The sequence below is a fragment of the Leptinotarsa decemlineata genome, unplaced genomic scaffold (assembly GCF_025532065.1).
Source record: "Leptinotarsa decemlineata unplaced genomic scaffold, Ldec_3_MD MMD2_P_RNA_scaffold_11, whole genome shotgun sequence".
NCBI lineage: Eukaryota > Metazoa > Arthropoda > Insecta > Coleoptera > Chrysomelidae > Leptinotarsa > Leptinotarsa decemlineata.
The window spans coordinates 617,159-637,994 of record NW_027412525.1 but is presented as its reverse complement, the minus strand read 5'-3'; the positions used below and the strand labels follow the sequence as shown (position 1 = coordinate 637,994).

Sequence of the window (20,836 nt, the reverse complement as noted above, 5' to 3'; positions counted from 1 at the left end):
TTTTTAGAGGGAGATGCTTTTGATGGCTTTCCAAGCGTTGTGATATGAATGTATTTGAATATAGAATCGTCTAATACATCACCTCTACTTCATAACACGTTATAAGATGTGGATAGGAGAGTTGGCTGAAAATTGATGTTTTCATTTCTGAAGATAATAAATATGACTCCATGTTTTCCAATGTTTCAAGAATAGAGTTGCGCCACTGGATATATAAGCCTTTAATGATGTCACATTACTTATTTATATAGTATTTGATGACAAACTAAGTCTATTTATTGCCAGAAATGTTTACAGATTGTCACAGTTACTATATCCTGGTAGACCAATGTATTCCCGAAGCACCGCCTCAAATCAGCAGACTTTCGGGCGACCTCCCATTCTGGAGGGGATGGATTAAGCTCATGCTCTAAAGTTAAGTCGTTTGATGAGATTTTCCAGTTTTCCACTGTTTATTACAAGTGAATGTGTTGGTGACTAAAGTTCATGTGATATATGTTTTTGGATAACAAATTGCAACTGATCGTAAGCCTGGAAAAGTTATTTTGTGATATCAAAAAAAGTGTTCTCAAATGTCAAGCAGTGTTTCTCTTCATTTACAGTTCAATTTCCATTGTTTACAGTAGGAATTGAAAATATAAACAGTATATCATAAGAGAATATATTTTATTATAAATTTATGTGAGACTTTCAGTGAGTTCAAAAATTTTTATTTCAAAAAAATTTTGCAAGCAAATTCTGAATCAAATTCGAAATTCATAATGTCTCAAGTATATCTATTCATTTATTACTTACACCCAACCTAAACCTGTGATGCATTGTTTGGAAACTTTGGTGCAGTAATGAATATTACTGGAGTTTTTTCTCTCAACATCAAAACCGTTATTTTAACACCGCGATACGTGTTTCGATCACCAAGTGATCATCTTCAAGAGTAAGATCAAACTAATCATTCTTACAAAGTTATCCTTATTTATACCATAGACACCTCTTCTAGGTACCTGTGTCTTAGGTATCTTAAATTGATTTCACGATATTGTCCTATCTACTAGTCTTAAATTGATTTTACAATGTCTCCTTATGTAATAGTCAGGTAAATCTAATAATTGAAATTATTTTAACAAGCTATATAGTATACTATTAGGTATTGGTCCACCATCGTTATTCATATTATTATGTTTACTTATTTTTACACTCTCAAAATATGATGAGCAACTGCTGATTTTTCTGGTCTTCCATATTTTAAGCGTTCTAAGTGTTCCTTATATCTTATTTTGATATATCTTTTTGTCTGTCCATAATATTCTGCATCGCATTCCTTACATTTTTTTCGTAAATTCCAGACATTCCGAATTCTGGACTTTGTTTTTCAGCCCAGCACGTTTGTGACGTCCACAGTGTTGTGAGCTATCAGGAACATACCTGTAAGTGCTTGTTTCTTTTCTAAATACATCGTATTCTAGCCCTCCATTTCGGCTCCTCATTACCAAAACGCCAAGAAAGGAAAGTTGTCCCTTATTTTCTAAATCATACGTGAAATTTTATTGATGAAAATTTATTTTTTTAAATATATTTTAAAAGGAAACAAAATCCTTGATATTCGATTTTTTGTTATCGAATATCGCGAAAACATCATCCACATACCTTAGCCCTATCATAGGAAAATACTTTGACTTTTCTTTGGTTTCCATTTTATTGCTTTCCATAATTTTCTATTGCATCGTCTTTTGACTTATCCTATCACACATGAGATGTTTACAAAAGAAAAACGTACAATATAGGAAATAGCAGCCACTAACGGTTTCTCGAGGGGTATTGTAGATGACATTATGAGGAAGAAAAAGTTTAGGTTAAGGTTGAACGCAATATTGATTTTTAAAAACGACAAAAACCAAGATAAATATATCTCAGTTCCATACCACCAATGCATGAAGAACATTGAAAGGATCTTTAAGGAAAGGATCTTCAAGGGCTGCTTTTAAAAAAACGTCATACACTATAGGACCTGTTAGGAAGTCCAAAAGACAAAATCGAGAATTCGGAAATTCTGGGATTTACGAAATGAAATGTAAGGACTGTGATGTAAAATATTATGGACAGACAAAAAGATCAATTGAAATTAGATATAAGGAACACTTAGTACACAAAAAATATGGATGACCTGAGAAATCAGCAGTCGTCCATCATATTTTGCAACAAAACCATTACATAGATTTCAGTTCATCAAGATTAGTTAGACAAGTTAACAACAATAGGTATCTACATTCCTATGAGAGTGCAGCAATAAGAAAATATAATATTATGAACAACGATGGTGGACCAACACCTTATGGTATACTATAGAGCTTGTTAAAATAATGTTCGTTCTATTGTTCTCAACTTTTTTGAAATAATCAGACAAAATAGTGAATATATAATTATCAATTCGTTACAGATTTGCGATCTCACATTGAATTTCAATTTACCAATATCGAGAACAATATAAAATAAAGTGCATTGTCACGTATTGTATTTCTTATTCTCAGTCAATAAATTGTACACCATGTAAACATAGCAAATCGTAGCAGCCTTGGCGGAAGCAAAAACTAATAGTTCAGAGTTTTTTATGTAATTGACTTGAGAACTGAAATAAGGACAGTCTATTAGAAATCGTCGTTTCATTAAGATATATAACATATCATCATATCATAGTTTATTTTGTGATATATCATTTGCTAATAAATGAACATTATTTTTAGGAGAAAATGAACTAGTTACACCGATAGTCACAAGAGTTCTATTAAGTGAAAAAAATCTTGGAGGAGGTTATACTTATGTCTCATTAAAATTAAATTTTAATGTGTTTGAAATATATACCCTACCTTACTCCCTTTTCAAGAAGAAGTAAAAAATTCAAAATTGAATAATTGAAAAAAAAAATGTGTAACGTGGACCAATTATTAATTTGTTGTGATTTGTGACTACTATGATATTCTATATACTTTCTTCAATATTGCAAGTAACTTCGTAAATATTGTATCAGTATACTTTTTATATAATTTCGTATAATACCTGAAGATGACAGTAAACTGTTCATCAGAACTATTCCTAATGAGATAAAAACTTTTCATATTCAATCAGAAACAACTGATTAATATTAATGTGTCTATACTCATATGAATAAGAATCCAAAATTTGGTGAATAGGTGCTTCTTAGGTCTTAGATACGCAACAACAAAAGATATTCGAATATTCCAACTGGGGCTTCCTCCGTGGGGGTAAAAGGGACGTGTTTACATATAAAAATTACTTCTTCATCACTGTTTCTTCGTACCGCTATATTTTCGAGTATTGATATTTTTTATGTAGGTTTGTTTTATGTTGTAGAGGTGCAATAAGAAAATATTTTCAAATATTACAACTGGTGACCTTCACTGTGGATGAAAGGGGGGCGTTACTATATAAAAATTACTTTTTCATCAATGTTTCTCCGTACCGCTTCGTTTACACAGTCTGAAATTTTGTATGTAGGTTTGTTTTCTGTTGTGAATGTGCAATTAGAAAGGATTATTGGAAATTCCAACCAAAAAATTGAAAATTCTCCGTGAAATACTGAGATGCTGTGTCAACAATATATTCTAGGGAATCAAAATTGATATCACAAAAATTTGAAATTGAATTGAAATTATAGCAAATGGTGACTTGAGGTACAAATTGGTTCTGGCTAGTCGACTGTAAAAAATGTTTGTATTTATAATTCTAAAATGGGGCACATAGAAATTTATAAGAGATAACATTCATAACATCCACATTTGAAATGAATCAATGGCGTTGAACTTTTTCAATTAATGTATTATAGCAATTGTGGAATGGAGACCATAGAACAGAGCCACATTCTAATTTTGACCTCACGTAGGCTTCATAAAGATTAAATAGAGCAGATATGTTTGAGAAATATCTACAATAAAGTCATAAACTCTCAATGCTTCATTTACTTTCGATCTAATGTGGTTGAAAAAAAAAATTTTTATTAAAATATACACCAAGATCTTTAATTGAGTTACTTGGAGACAGTGAAAATTAAATACATCAAGCATATGTGCTTGATGAATCTAATTATTTTCTTCCCCAAAGATGCAATTCATAATTTTTTTTGTATAATTTCAGGAATGACATATTCATATTTTTCACCTATTATTGTTCTTATCTGATTCAAGAGAAGTTTTCAACTCTACTGTTTCGATTCCGGGCAGTATTTTTTTCACCTGAAAATAATGATATCGTTAGCGAGTAACTTGATATTTTTTCAATCGTGACATGTATATTTGCACACCTATTTGTTAACATTTCATCATTCCCGTTATGCATTTCTGTTACTACAAGGCATCTAATTGGAGTACACAGACACAAATCTCCATTGATTAATCAGATCGATTGAATGTAATTACATCAAGACCCAAAATATGTATTCACATATGCAGATCCTGATGATTCATGGTGATTGGTAACTATGCAGAGCAGTTTCAGATATGTTCACGAAGCAATATGGAGAAATCTATCTGTGTGATAGGTAATGTGTTACATTTGATCAGAAAATACACATCTTCAAATTAACCTTGAATTATCGTAATATCGAGCGGTTCAATGATTTGAAATGAAGGCCATTTTGTTGATAAGAGTATTAGAATTCCAAGGATTACGATTTGGTTTCATTGAATTTTTCTTTTATGAAGTATGATATTATAAAGATTATAATGATAATATACCTGATATTCTCAGTGACGATGGAATTTTATTCACTTCAACAGCTGATTTAATGGTTATACGTCAAAAAACCGAACAAACTCTTCATATATAGACCATCACATGGTAATGATATGAGACTATTTTCAAAAGCCTACCAGTAATAGTCATCAATTTTCATTATTGTTCAAATCAAATAATTGAATTTTCCAGTATCTATGCAGTAATGTATGATAAAAAACTATAACTCTTCACGGACAAATGATGTATGACATTTCTTCAATATATTTCTGCGTGGAAGAAACTTTCGAACATTTTAATTCTCATTTCTAACGAATATTGGATTTCGAACAGAAGATGGGTAATAACAGGAATGAAAAGTAAGAAATAAAACTCTGTGTTTCTATACCACTTGTATTTTAACTGATGTTACTGCAGTTTCGTTCTATAAGGACATTTTCAAACTAATACAATGAACTGAAATGATTGCCAATGTTAACATTTACATATGTATACATCACTAGGTCCTCAACTCAATTGTGTACCTGAATTTTGTTTACCTGTGACAATATAGGTATGCTAATCTCAAAACCGGCGAGTCATAGTCATTTAGCAGGTTACATCCACAATGTTAATGCTTACGAATTACTAAGGATTCAAAATAATTGAGTTTCCGTTCCTTGCTTGCCTAGTGCAAAATGTCCCAATCGTTTAGATTCGGGAACTTGTGGTTGCATTCCAAGGAATGGTTTGAAAACGTCAAATCATTTTCACCTAGTCTGAAAGACCTTTCATGTTCAGCGTATCGTTTTGAGAAATTTCGGCCACATTGTACCACAAAAACACTCTTACACTCCAGACACTTGAGCTTATAAACTCCAGATTTCTCCATCTTGTCCTAATTATTTTTGACATTAAAAAGGAAATTAGATAACCACATTGTTTTTTTCTAAAAATCTCGCAATTGTCTCTGTTTTTTTACCAAAATAGGTTAAAGGTTCAAATTTCTTGATTTATTATTTTTTCATCTGGGGGTATATTAATCTGTACGTAAATTTGAGGCTTTGTGTTTTGACTGACTTCTGATTTGTGTAAGAGATGAAACCATTATTACGTCCTGTCTGTATAATTATTTCAATTTTCCCATCAAGATTGTTAAAAAATAAAGGTAACGAGAATGATTTGTGTAACATTGAATTTTAGGTTGCTAATTCATGACCTGTCGGGATGGAAAGAATCATTTGGGATTGTGATTATATGATTTTCACTATAAAGGGTTTTACAAAAACCGCGACACGTGTTTCTCCATAGAATAGCTTCCTCAAGCGTAAACTCATATCCATTATGATTATGTGTAATGGTCAGTTCTAAGAAAATAATCTGTTTCTCTATCTCTGTACAACAAAAAACTGTAACAATCGGTATACTCGCAACAATTACATATTCAACAATTCCCTAATATATAGGGAATAAAATATATCCAATGCCAAATGTGGCTGCAGATATCATTGTTCATTTGGAAGGCTTTCAAAAAAGCTTTAAGAAGTATTTCTCTAAAAATTATTCAAAAGTGGACTGTATCAGAAATCCTTTTTCGGAAACCTCACCAAATGAATTGAAACTGAAATCAAGTTTTATCGAAGATGGTTCCATGAAAGATTATTTTAAAGAGAAATCTTTAACTAATTTCTGGATCGGATGAAAAACCGACAGGCTCTGCTATTTTTGATGCCATTTCTTATTGAGTTATTTGTGTGAGAGTGGATTTTCTGATCTCTTGTACATAAAAAATAAATATAGAAGCAGAATAAGTGTTCAAGAGAACTTAAGAGTGAAGATAACTTCCATTACTCCTAATGTTGATATTTTGATCACAGGCAACAACAACAACAGGTTTCGTACTAAAGACTATAAAAGTATATTTTGTATGATGATTAATTTTTTGCTGACTTTTCAATAATGTTTTGTAGGTATGTTTTTACACCTATGAGTGATAAGTAAAACTGTAAATTAATACCATTTTGATTTTTTTTCTCCTTTATTATAAGCATGTTATAAATAAAAAATATCTAACCATTGAATATGAAGTTTTCTCAAGAATTTAATTGAAAAAGCCTTTGAACACTTTTACAAGAGTTAATATAACTGAATATATATAAATAAATATAAATAAATATACGTTTATTAAAATATTCAGGTCTGATGGTACGCCAATATTTCTCAAAAAGTCAAGTGGTACGCAAGTGCAAAAAGGTTGGGAACCCCTGCCCTTCATGACACTTTTTGAGTTTCTTTCCCAAATTTACGTACAGATTGATATACCCCCAGATCAAAAAATAGAAATCAAAAAATTTGTTACTTCAACATATTCTGGTAAAATAATAGAGGCAATTACGGGATTTTTCAGAGAAAACAATGTGAAAGTGGCATTCAGGCCACATGCTAGGTTATCTAATTTCCCTTTTAATGCCAGAGATGGAGCGGACAAGATGAAAAAATCTGGAGTTTATAAGTTTAATTGTCGGGAGTGTAATTGTGTTTATGTAGGTATGTAGGGCAGTATGTCTGAAATTTCATATGAATACTGAAGGGACTCAATTTGTTCGAAATACTTGCTATATTTGAATGCCTTTTTTTGAAGTCAGAACAAGGAGGTAAAGTTTTCGTTTCACATTGATTGCTTGCATCTGATAGTTTTTGAATAGTCTCAACAATTCCAATTCGATTTGTGAGTGAATTGTCTATATTGTGACATTGGTAGACTTCCACCCACCGTTTCTCTTTCAATTTGTGATCTTTACATCATTATCAGCAAATAACGTCGCTGAAGTTCGACGAATGCTATGACATAGGTCAATTTGAAAATTCTGCGATTTCTAATCCGATATTACTAAAACTATGAATGTGTTTTGGAATCTGGTATTTTTACAAGCAACATGTCTAGCATGTCGTTTTTTAGATCACTCGACAATTTTGTCAGTTCTCAATAATTGTTTCTACATGGAAATGAAGCAAATTGAGTCGATACTTTTGTATCCCTTAATGGTAATTTTTTGTGGAAATTACCATTGGCATCAGATATATTTCATCATTTGCTTCCCCAATGGATTTGATGATCTGCTGGCTGTTGAAGACTCCTGAGTTTTCAATCTATAACCATCATTCTTCCTTTCAAGAAATGCGATAACCTTTGAGAAAGTATTTTCATTTACATTTTTTTCGACAAAATGAAACTTTATGAAATAGAATACATACTTCACACGGTAGGGAATTTGATAGTTTCAGATTTATGCGCAAAATAATCCATAAAAACCTTTGATACCTTTGCATTCCTTCGCATCCATCCGATTGAAGAACAAATCAAACATTTTCGTACCTGGACTTCGATTTTTCAGGCAATAATTATGCTGTAGCAGCAGCAGCTGCTGCATCGTTAATTCCGTAAAGCATATTTTCAATCCGTGTTAGGAATCACACGTTAAAAGGTAAGACCTCGTTAATCCTTAGCTCGCACAAGTTTCGACTTTTGAGGGTTGTCGTTCGTAGGGGTGCGACAGCTGGTTAACGGAAAAACAGATTTTTTTTTTTTCAAACAGAATCTCACTATTGCTGCTGCTTTTCAAAGTTGAGGGCGATAATTGCGGGCAAAAACCATGCAAACTTCCAGAATCAAAATGATAACTGATTTCATTTTCAATAGCTGTCAATCATCATTTAGCTGTTATACTAATCATCAACCCCATTCATCAAATCTACACTAACCAATAATTTCATATTCAAAATGACAACAACAGTGTAATTCATCCCGTATTAGGTCGGAAAAATGCTACTTTCTCAAAGAAAAAACGTGCGAGACGTGGATACTTCTTGGACGGTTGCTATAACCAAGTTTCTATAACCAAGTTCACCTCATCAGGAGATGATCATCCTAACTTGGTTAGTCATTTCCTCATGGTTCACTGGTTAGCAAAACTCGCAAAAAGAGACGTGTGGAAAAATTGTTCTCAATGAATTCATTTCACGCCAGAGGTTAAAATTATTGAAAAACATTCTGATGATATTTTTTCTCGCTTCGTGATACGGTGGTAAGGAAATGCCTCAAGTATTTAGGGATATTCCCAGAATACTATGTATAGAGCCGACTTGATAACATGAAGATGAAAAATATATATCTCATGAAATACATAACTCAAAATAAAAATGTTACACAAATAAACATATCAACACAATATTCCCTAATGAATGTTTGAAGGTGATTGACAATGTTTCATGATGAATTTCACTAGTTCGGACTTCCATTGTCTAATATATAAAATAATTTGAAATCCCTGAAACAACTAAAAAAGAAGAATTAAAAATAAATTGCTGTAAATAACAATTATATTAAGCAAAAAACCTGAAATGAAATAATAGTGAAATAAAGTAAACAAGTAAAATTAAAACAATTGAACACAAAATAAAGAAATACAAAATGGAAATAAAGATACAAATTAAAAGTTAGGAGATTTCAAGCCAAGTTAGTTCACAAGGTTTCGATTGTTAGTATCCACAATCATCTTCGGGTGATGACTGGACTGATTCCTCCGAGAGTTGACTATTTATGGGTCATTCGAGAACTTTCATTTATCCCCGCTTTCCATTTTTCTCGTTTCACTGGTTCAGTGGGAGATGACACAGAGAGGAACATTGGTTTAGGAGAATATTCAAGGGAGCCGCATACATGTTGTCCAACAACGTATTCAGCCAAGCCAGCGTAGAAATACGCAACATACGGAAACCCATCATCAAGCGAAAAATGGCCAATTTCCGCCAAACGGTCCTCTCCACTGAACCAGTGAAGCGGAAATAACGAACGACCTATAAATCGTCATCTCTTGGAGGAATTAGTCTAGTCATCAACCGAAGACGATTGTGAATACTAACAATCGAAACGTCGTAATCTAACTTGGTTTTTATTTTTATCTTTATTTTCATTTTGTATTTCCTTATTTTGTGTTTAATTGTTTTATTTTTACTTGTATTTTATTTCACTATTATTTCATTTCAGGTTTTTTTTGCTTAATATAATTGTTATTTATAGCTATTTATTTTTAATTTTTCTTTTTTAGTTGTTTCAGGGATTCCAAGTCTTTTTATATATTAGACAAAGGAAGTCCGAACTAGTGAAATTCATTTTCTAAAGAAATTACACAATTAGAAAATGTTCAGGAATTCATAGTTCTGGAGTTCGGAACATTTAGACATTATCAAGAAGTCCATAATTTTGTACAAAAAGTCAAGTTTTTATAAAAGTAGTGGACACCAATTCAGAAAACGAAAGCCACAATAAAATAATTCAACAATCTCATAACATCTAGTATTTGCGTGAAAAACATTAAAATATTGGTATACTTAAATTCTGTAATTTGTAGAAAATCTACAAATCTTCTTTGATTTTCAAAGGAATTATTAGCAAAACTATTTCGGTTGATACTCAGCCTCAAATATTCTTCATTTTGAACGTCAGTTATGGATTTTTCATTCCTAAGACCAGTTAATTGAGTTTCTGTTCAAAACATATTGAATAATGAATACACTTGGTTTTTCAATTCATTCGATTCTATCTATCATCCAGTGATAAGATTGGATTGAATTCAATGACGCAGGTGTAGATCTTATTCAATTTGGTTTTCATTTTCAGATTAATTTATTATATAAATGAAAAAAAAAATGTCGGTATGATGTAATGAATGATGAAACGATGTTACCAAGTAATGAACTTACATTTGTTCGGTTGCAGATTTAACCTTTCATATCAACATTTAACATATGTTACATGGAAAGTATACACTTCATTTTTCGAAATTTGTTTCAGGTAGTACAAGTTGATCATTCAAAAAGCGTTTTTTGAATTTTTCAAGAATTTTCTAACTCATTAACAATTGTATGGGAAACAATTTTTTTCCTAATCATTCGCGAAGATTAGGATTATTTCAGTAGGTTTTCAGTTGCCTTATAGGAACTTATTGATAATCAATTTCATTTATACAATGTGAACATCACGAAGTTGATAACAAGATTGATAGGGAAACACTGCTTGACATGAAAATCTAATTTTATGAGGAATGAAAACTTTACATTTCATTCGGTTCGGTTGCAGTTTGAGAGTATTTTTCTTGAACCACAGATTTCAAAAGAAGCTATAGAACCAATGATGTTTCCATCACAGCAGTTGGATCAATGTTACTGTCTGGACCATTTCAGTGATTGTGTTACTCAAAACCCTTTTTTTGCCCAAAGACTATTCAACCCCTACTACTCCCAACTGTGGTTTCCGTTACCCATAAAAATTCCACAACCCCGCCCAGAAAAACCACCGTACTCCTACATTGCACTCATAGCCATGGCCATTTCCTCATCTCCCAAACAGAGACTCACACTCAGTGGCATATATAGATTCATCATGGACAATTTTCCCTACTACCGGGAAAACAAACAAGGCTGGCAGAATTCCATAAGACATAATCTGAGCTTGAATGACTGTTTTGTGAAAGTGCCAAGGGATAAAGTGTCACCGGGAAGTAGTGAACAGTCCGGCGGTAAAGGGAGTTATTGGATGTTGGATCCTAGAGCATCGAATATGTTCGAGAAGGGAAATTATAGAAGGAGGAAAACGAGGAGGCAGAGGATTGCGGAATGCACGTATCAGGTGAGAGGGACATTCAAATTATTGCAAGTTTTTTCTTGATTAGTTACGACATTAGTTAATGGTCTCAAAATTTATAACTGTCTTCTAGATCTATTCAAATTGTAAATTGATTAACATATATTTATATAACTCACTGAAATTATTTCGCGGTTTCCGAGGTCAGCAATTTGATAATCTGAAGTCTAATAATCTGAACTCCCAAGCAACGATGCTTGACAGTAGGCAAATTGAGACCCTTGCAGAGACCTGGGGAGCAGGCGCCAAGTCGCAAAACCCTCAAAATGTGTCACTACCTGAAGAGTAGGCACATTGCTACCTCAGTGTTATAATAACTTCTTGATAATGGCTTGAACGTCGAAGCCGAAACGTTGAACTAGTAACTACTATATATATATATATATATATATATATATATATATATATATATATATATATATATATATACTACATCCATGGAGTCACTGACAAAATGAGCTGAATTCTGAAGAAACATAACGTAAAGACATCATTCACAGCCAACAACCAAATCTCCACTATATTAAGAATACCCAAGGACATGATACGCAACGAAGCACATGGCATATACGAAATACAACAAAGCCTATGAATATGAACTAGCTGTTCGCAAATCAGATCCAGTATTATCTCTCTTCAAACACCACCAGGAAACAGGCTTCAAAAACACCAAGACCATTGCTACGGAGAAAAATATTCAGGCCAGGATAATTAGGGAAGCAATCGAAATTGAAAAACATCCCAACAAGCGAGATAATTCGCAGAGGCTACCACAAACATGGAGGACAGTTTGTCACGCGAGATACCTGAAAATAACTCAGGTACCCGGTCAGGTAGACCGGATATCTGCCACAACAATATAAATATGGGCCCCAAACAACAGAGTGACCACACCCTGAAGAGGCATAAGCCTATAGCAGGGTCCTACACAAAAACACACACACACACACAAAAATTGTAAATACCTGTTAAATTTGTAATATACGATTTTCATTCATTCATTCAACAGAGTGACCAGTTACCGATCGCGAAAGAATAGCACCTAAAGGCTGACTTTCGACCAAAAGAGGTCTGAAGTGTCCGTCAGTAAGTTGAGGACCGCTCGGACAGCGGGGGTGGATGGAGTGGGGTAGTAGGTTCTGGCAGAATGTCCAGTGCGTTGAACGAGTTGAACACGGCAAGCATAGTGCTAGTGACGAGACTTGGGGGACATAGGGAGATTGCGACCCCGTCCTCGAGTCACGTAAGTACAAATCTAAGTGATTCTTGAAATGGCTCCAAAGCAGGAGTCGAAACGATGAAAATAACAGACGCGGTTCCACCCGGATAACAGTATATCATATGGTCGATGTTTCGAGAATGTTTATTTCCTTCATAAAGACATCCACAAGAAATTTCAAACATAGAAACAAAATTGTAAAACAGATAGGTGAAAATGTACTTAACAACTTGAGGTTATAGTAGAAAGTCAGACGTGGCAATGAGAAAAACAATGTTAATACTTTTCATCATGTAGAAAAGTGTCACACATTCAATTCAAAATTAGAGAGAAAAAGTACAGAAACTTATTTTATTCAAACATTTAAAAAAGTTATTTCACTGGCCCATGCTTGGCACTTACTCGGTGGCATGGTAGCAACCAAAGAGAGAGAGAGAGAGGAAAGAAGATATATTTGAATTTTGATAATTGACATTCTGGAAAGACATTTGAAGTTTGATAATTCGACAAAGAAAACGACAGGGTTACCAAAAGGCATACCAAACCCATGGCTGACCCAATCAAAATCAATAGTATCTGTTTGACTCTTGGTATAGTGCCGCCAATCACTCCCAACTGACATAAATGGTTTTTCACAGACTCAGCACTGCGCCCAAACGTATGATGTCTGGAAAATTTGATTATGGATAGATAACGCCTGGACTGAAAAGTCCCGGGCCTAAAAATGAAAACGCGTTTGTTCTGTTCGAAATTGGCTTTATTCATCAACGGTATCTCCATCAAGAGCCACACAATCATCCCAGCACAATCATTGTAGAACGACTTATCTTCTGCCCCAAAATAGGCATCAATAACATTATGCAATTTTGCCATCGTTTTCATCGTCTTGAAGCAGCAGTTTCTTTTTCTTCAAATGTGGACATTTTTCTGCAATTTTGGCCCCCAATAACGCTACATAATATTCACTATTCATGGTATTTTCCTTCTCAAGATAGTCGATGAATATTACACCACGCATATCTCAAAATACCGAAGCCATAACCTTTACAGCCGACAGCTTTCGGGCACTTTGGACAAGGTTCACCAGTTGCACTCCACTCAAATAACGATTGTTTTGATTCCAGAGTGAAGTGATGGATCCATGTCTCATCCATAGTCACATATCGACGCAAAATTCCGGTTTGTCACATTTAAACATGTCCAAACACTGCTCGAAATCATCAAAACGTTCTTGTTTTTGATCAACAGTGAGCTCGTGCGGCATCCACTTTCTCATAATCAAATGTTCATGTAATATAAAGCCAACATGTTCTTTTGGTATCTTTACAATGTCATTAATCTAATAAACAAGTTCAAAAACATGTTTTTTATTTATTATTTAATTGTTTAATCAGTTTAACAATTTGTTATAAACAAATATTGACTAATGTTATATTTTTTTCTGAAGCAGAATAAAATTATAAAAATAGCTATATTGTATAAAAAAGTGTCAAAAAATATAAAGTATTAGGATAAACGAAAAAAAGTTATGGCACTTTTTCATATATAGCTGTTTTTATAATTTTTTTCTGCTTCAGAAAGAAATATAACGTTCGTCAATATTTGTTTATAACAAATTGTTAAACTAATAAACAATTAAATGATTGAAGAGTTTATTTTTCTCCTGCCAAACTATTCAAAAGTGTAAATTATGATTTTTAAAAGCAAAATTATTTCTTAACTGATTATTTAAACAATCGAAATATGAAAAAATCGATTTTAAACAATTAAAAATTTAAATTGGAAAAAACTTTTTTTTGAAAATCATAATTATCTCTAGGCAACAAAACATCAAAAAAATTTTTTTTTTCAAATATTGAATTTCTCTATTTGTTTAAAACAATTCAATGAACAAATCACTTAAAAATTAATATCATATGACTCGATTCATTCAAGTGTTAAGAAGATACTAGATTTTTCCTGAAGCAAAGTGTCTAGTTCTGTATTTCCATGGAATTAGACACTTTCCTGCAGCACATTGAAAACGTAAGTCCTTTCATCACTTTCACAATTGAGAAGGAAGTTCACAACGAATTGCCTTTCTTAGACGTATTGGTGAAGAGGACCTACACTAAATGGGAAACATCTGTATTTCGAAAACCTACTCACACAGGACAGTATCTGAACCAGAAATCCAACCACCATCAATCGACTAAGAGAGGAATCATCATGGCTCTACTAGACCGTGCTTTCGGTCTCTGTAATACAAAGGAAGGTCTCAAAAAGAAACTAGGCATCATCAGAAATGACTTTCAACGGAATGGTTACTCCAGAGTGATGGTAGAACAGGCTTTAGCTAGAAGACAGCAAGAGTTCCACAAGGAAGAGAAGCCGCCACAACCAGTACCAGTGCTTTCCTACATCAAAGGATTATCGGAAAGGATAAGAAGGATTGGGTCCAAGTATAACATAAGGACCTGTTTCAGATCTGGGTACACTATCCGTAGCAGCCTCACAAAAACCAGGCCCCCAAACGCGGACTGCGATTCCAAGAATTGCATTTACCGGATACCCTGCGAGTGCGGAGAATCAAACATCGGTGAAACTAAGAGGTCATTGAAAGTTCGCATTGCTGACCAGAAGAAACACACACAGCGAGGAGAAACCAGCAAATCCGGAATAGCAGAGCATGTTTGGACTCATCAACATAACATCAAGTGGGCTCAAGCTGAAATCATCCACAAAGAGGAATACTGCTTCAGGAGAAAATTCAAAGAAGTCGCGTATATGCTGTCTAACAACGCATTCAGTTAAGCTAGCGTAGAGATACGTAACATATGAAAACCTCTAATCAAGAGAAAAACGACCAACTCCCGCCAAACGGTCATCTCCCGCTAAAACCAATGAAGAAGAGGGGATGAGTGAAAACACTCGAATGACCTATAAATAGTCGGATCTCAGAGGAATAACTCCATTTATCACCCGAAGATGATTGTGGATACTAACAATCGAAACGTCGTGACGTAACTTGGTTTGAAATCCTTTAATTTTTATTTTTAATTTTTTATTAATAATGCTTTCATTTTTTAATTTCCAGCTTTTTATTAATATTTCAATTTTTTTGATTGTTTGCTTGCATGTTATTTTTTTGCGATTTCTGTTTCTTTGTTTAATTAATTTGTTATTTTCGGTTAATCTTTTTTTCAGGATTTTCAAATCAATTTATATCATATTAGACAATGGAAGTCCGAACTGATGAAATAGAAAATTGCTATGTTTGTTATTGTTTAGCATTCAGATGAATGATTTTGTAACATCTTCGAAAATATCAACACTGAACTCAATAGAACTGAATTATAGCGAAGATTTGGAGTACAAACTGAATTTCGTATAGTTCAATATTCATGAAAGTAGTTGTTTCAAACGTTTTTTTTCAGATTCTATTTAAAAGTTACTCCTAAGGATGATTTGCATATCTTTGTGGAGTTGATTGAAAATTATTTGCTTTCTCCCTTCTTTCCCCTGTTTTCCATATTTTTTGTATGGAGATGAAGAAGTACAAAGCCAAAACTTTTTTTCTAAAGAAAGAAGAGCTGAATTATCATCATCTGATAGCTGTTCGCGCACCCAACTGAAGGTTTTACAGATATTAAATCCTAAACTCAATGCCTGTGAATATACATTTCTTTAGGGAAAAATCAATTTTGATTTTTCGTTTAGGAGATGAGGTTTCAAAACACTGCATCAAGTGACCGAAAATTGCATGAACATTATCTCCATACCACCCTTCGAATTGATTAATTCAAATGGACCAATATTTGTTTCGAATTATTGTTCCATCTGAATACAGGGTGAATCAACAAGATTCCCTCGGCCCATTGCTATCAGAGAAAACACATTTTCGATTTGCTCAATTTTTTTTCGCAGTGATATCGAAAATTACTATTTTTTTAAATTATTTTCTCGCATACTCGCATCCATTTTTCAAATGGAACACCCAGTATATGAAAACGTCATTCCATTCCATATTTCAAAGTTTTCTGAGGAATTTCTGTTTTCGAATTTCCATCGCGGCATTGCCAAGTTATTCCAGAAAAACCTATTTCTGTAATTATCACCCGCATGCCTACAGCAATTAAGTGGATTTGTTTAAGAAATAATTAGACAACATCACAATGATGATTTCTGAAATGTTAACTTTCGGAAACAATATATAGGGTGCTCGGTAAAACCGGTCAAGTTTCATTCACTTTCAAACAGACATAACTCAACTTTTTTGAATGGACCCAGTATTTTTTCATTAATGAATGAGTTGCTTCAACATTTCTCTACATTTTTCTTAAGAAGTATACTAAAAGTGATATTTTAATAATTGTTGTAACTACAAAAAATTCATTTATTTACGATCACTCACTCAAATTTTTTTCAATATGAACAATAACGTCCAAATGTTTTATTGAATAGAAGATTCCAAGAGCCAGTATTTTTTTAAACGAATTCTCTACAGTGTTCCATTCAAAACAAATATAACTTTGGTTGGCCACGCTTGGCTGAATCACCCAATATGCCAGAAAATTATTTCAAAAGATAGTATTTATCTATAAAGTGAACAATTCAAAAATTGTTTCCTCGAATAACAATGGAGCGAGGGAATCTTGCTAACTCACTCTGTATAAAGATATTATGGTTAGATATACCAATGATTTCATTCATATATTAATTTATACAGAATAGTTATTGTGTAATCGATATTCGTATTTTGTGGATCTAGTTGGGTGATCAGTGATAATCATCAGTTGATAGGAATCTAAGATACTGTCCTGAACTGAAAAAGTAATAAAAAAATTTCCTGGAAATAATTTTATCTTAACATGTTTGTTAAGCCTTGCAACATCTGTAGAGAGGATAAAGATTTTTTTTAGTCCTGACCATTTTCTCGCAAATACTACATTATGCATTTAGCAAATTGTGGAAAGAAAGTCTGGCGATTTAAGAATGTTTTGATTTGAACAGTGAACATTTATAATTGGCTTTGTTTCACAGAGTTTCCTGAGAGTTCCCCGACAATTAAAAACGATAAGAAGTACGTTGTTTTATTCAAATGATCGTAGCTTTGTATTTAGTCAACTCCAGAGACTTACTTCTGTTTCATTACAGTTGCTTTTGAAATGAATATCATGTCTATACCGGTATGAATGTGAAAGTTTGTGAGGATGGATGTATGCATGAATATTTGTGGCTCTTTCACGCCTGAACGACTGAACGGATTTAGATGAAACTTCACATAAATACATCTTCTACACCAGAATAACATAAAGGCTACAATTTACAGAGGTTTTGTGTAATTTTGGTCATAATATAACGATGAGTATTAAGTAAGTCGGAAAAAATTCTTGCGTCCTGAGAGCTACTTTGGCATGCGCTGCCTATACCGTTAGACTCACATCCAGATTATGTACCGTAAGATTGTTTATCTTAAATAAAAGTCCGCGATATCATATATCTCCCTCTCGTGTGGTAGCCACTATATGCAAAATACTGAGCCATAAATACAATTCAATTGGACACTCTTTTTACAATGCACATTTTGGAATATCTCTCAAATTATTATAAAAATTCAGACAATTGACAATATAGATGAACTTTGTCTTTTACACTAAGTAAGTTATCACGATAAGATTAACTTGACGCATCGCAGTAGCACAGTATACGTCGTGTCTACTGTAAGACGATGAGTGACGATGTGCGGGAGTAGGAGGCGGTCTGAGCAATGAAGCGCCGTTGCAAAGAACGCGACCCGAACGCGGGCAGACGCAGGAGGACAGGCGTCGTTGACGGTTGTGTTAGTTTTGTGAATTTCTTTATAGGTAACATAATTCGATTCTGGAAGATATTCATTACTAAGAGCAGTTGGCATGTTTTTGCAGTATTTTTAGGGTAAAAATATAAATTACTAGCTGTTGAAGGTCCTTATATTAACGTACAGCCGATGCCACTGAACCTAAAATCTTGAAATATGCAGGTAGATTCTTTGTATAGCGTAAATAAGCATCAAGAAAGGGAATCAGGAATTTCCATCTCTCAGGTGAAAAATAGGGCTTCAAAGATTCTATTGAATCTCGGTTTTGTCAGTTTTGAATTTGGAAACCTGAAGTTTTGGGTTGATAGAAACAATTGTAACCATTTGTTCAAAATGGTCTCTCACGTATAACAAACCAAATTCTACTCGGGCGAAGCCGCGGGCAACAACTAGTAGTGAATATTTTCTGAATTATCAATTAAATAATTAGTTCCATTATAAGTACAAACACACCAGGACCATTTTCAGTTTACCTACACATCGCAGCAAGGTAGATCACTTCCAACGTTGCCGCTTCGTCTTTGATAATATTTGCCACAGTAGCAGACGAAACATCAAGTATAAAAAACAAGCAGACCACGGCTAATGAAATCGGAAATATCGGACAATCAACTAGATGACTGTTAGAGAATATGTTAGGAAATAATTCTGAAAAAAGTTTGGTTGGGTAACAGGATGAATTTTTTCTTGAAAATAACAGTTGTGTCCTTGCCGTCGTTTCGAATTTATTTAAATCCTTCTTCACTGCCCGATAATTATTCAATTCGCTTGTAGTATTCCGTCATCGGCGACCCTTCTTGATGTATGAGGTGGGAATGTTGTGACGATCCCATAGATGGCATCGTAGAGAGAGTCAGGTTTAATTCTATCAGTATTGGAACTTTTCATCAAATATTTTTTCAAATAACTCAATAATCAGACTCATTATATGAAAGATAACGAAGTTTCGTACATTTTGTGTACAATATTATAGATTACAATCGAGGAGCACTGAAACCTTAAAAATTCTAAACAGGTGTAGATAGGGCAAACCTTTTATTTCACCCCGTTGAGTTACCGCGTGAATTCAAAGAATTTTTCACAAAGAAAAATGATATTTTTATCAGTAACACATAATATTCAATAAGTTTGACTTGAAAAAAAGACGTAAGTGCTTATACAAATCCTTATTTGAATGTTTCGGGGGCTAAAATCTGTCTTCAATTTAGAAATGGACGGAATATTATGATACATAAAGTTTTTTCATCGCTGGATCGCTTTATTTTCGAACGTCTTGGAGAGACATCATCATCATCATTCTACTCGACATTCTTTGTTCAATTTCAAAATATGTTCTGACAATTTTGATCCCTTTGATTGCCTTCTATTGATGTAATCTACTACTCCAACATTTCTGTTGAGTGTTGATTCATTACAAAGCGTGTCATAACCTGTGATATCAAATATGCTTGCGTTGGGTATGATGAAAGTTTCTGTTGATACAATGATATCAAAATTAATTTTAGAATCAGTCAGATATATACAGAGCTCATCAAATACTTTTTTTGGACTCTAATGGAATCGATTTATACATTTTCAAAAAGCAAAACTACAAATGTGAAGAGTTGGTCTTTTGATGGACACAGGTCCACTAACTCGGGCATCCGATTGATATCCATATTGAGTCTCGATGACGTCAATTCAAAAATCAACTTGAAAATACTTCAACCAACCTTGAATGTACTTTGTGGGAACATATAGTAGACATTGAATAAATGTCATTTGGATCTTTTCAGACGTCCTATTTGAACCATCTATGAATGTAAAAGTGTATATATTTTTTGAATATGTTATAATGGATTTTCACCAAGTATCGTTCAGTTTTGTCATATTTTGTCTGTTAACAAGTAAACAGAACATTTGGATCTTTTCAGACGTCCTATTTGAACCATCTATGAATGTAAAAGTGTATATATTTTTTGAATATGTTATAATGGATTTTCACCAAGTATCGTTCAGTTTTGTCATATTTTGTCTGTTAACAAGTAAACAGAACATTTTACTTCCACATGTAAGACAAGAAGAGTGTCCTTTCAAAATCGGTACTACAGTCCTAATTTTTGCGATTGCGAAGTTTATGATGAAGCAGAATTTCACTAGTCGCTACTCTGCAGGTTTGCCCAATTATATCGGACGTTCATATTTTGCGACTGAAATGCATTTTCATTATAACTCAAATATTTGTACAACATTAAAATCTGAAAGATGCTTGGAAAGCAAGACTTGAATTTCAATTATTTCGAGAAAACTTTATATTCTACTCAACATTCTACAGAAACGACTCGAAATTGTATAAGTGATGCGAAGTAATTGG

The 20,836-nt window shown here is 33.3% G+C and overlaps 1 protein-coding gene across 3 annotated transcripts in view; it reads left to right on the top strand.

Moving 5' to 3' along the window:
- Nucleotides 1-317: 317 nt before the first annotated feature.
- Nucleotides 318-20,836, top strand: part of LOC111514884 (fork head domain-containing protein L1) — a 33,001-nt gene continuing 12,482 nt past the window's right edge. The window contains exons 1-2 of one of the 3 annotated variants that reach the window (XM_074186812.1): nucleotides 318-525; nucleotides 10,889-11,410. In XM_074186812.1, the coding sequence (XP_074042913.1) occupies nucleotides 496-525; nucleotides 10,889-11,410 (552 nt within the window). In that variant the 5' untranslated portion in view covers nucleotides 318-495. Of the gene's footprint in view, nucleotides 526-10,824; nucleotides 11,411-20,836 lie in introns of all 3 variants that reach the window. The other 2 variants (XM_074186807.1, XM_074186816.1) reach the window with 2 other exon arrangements.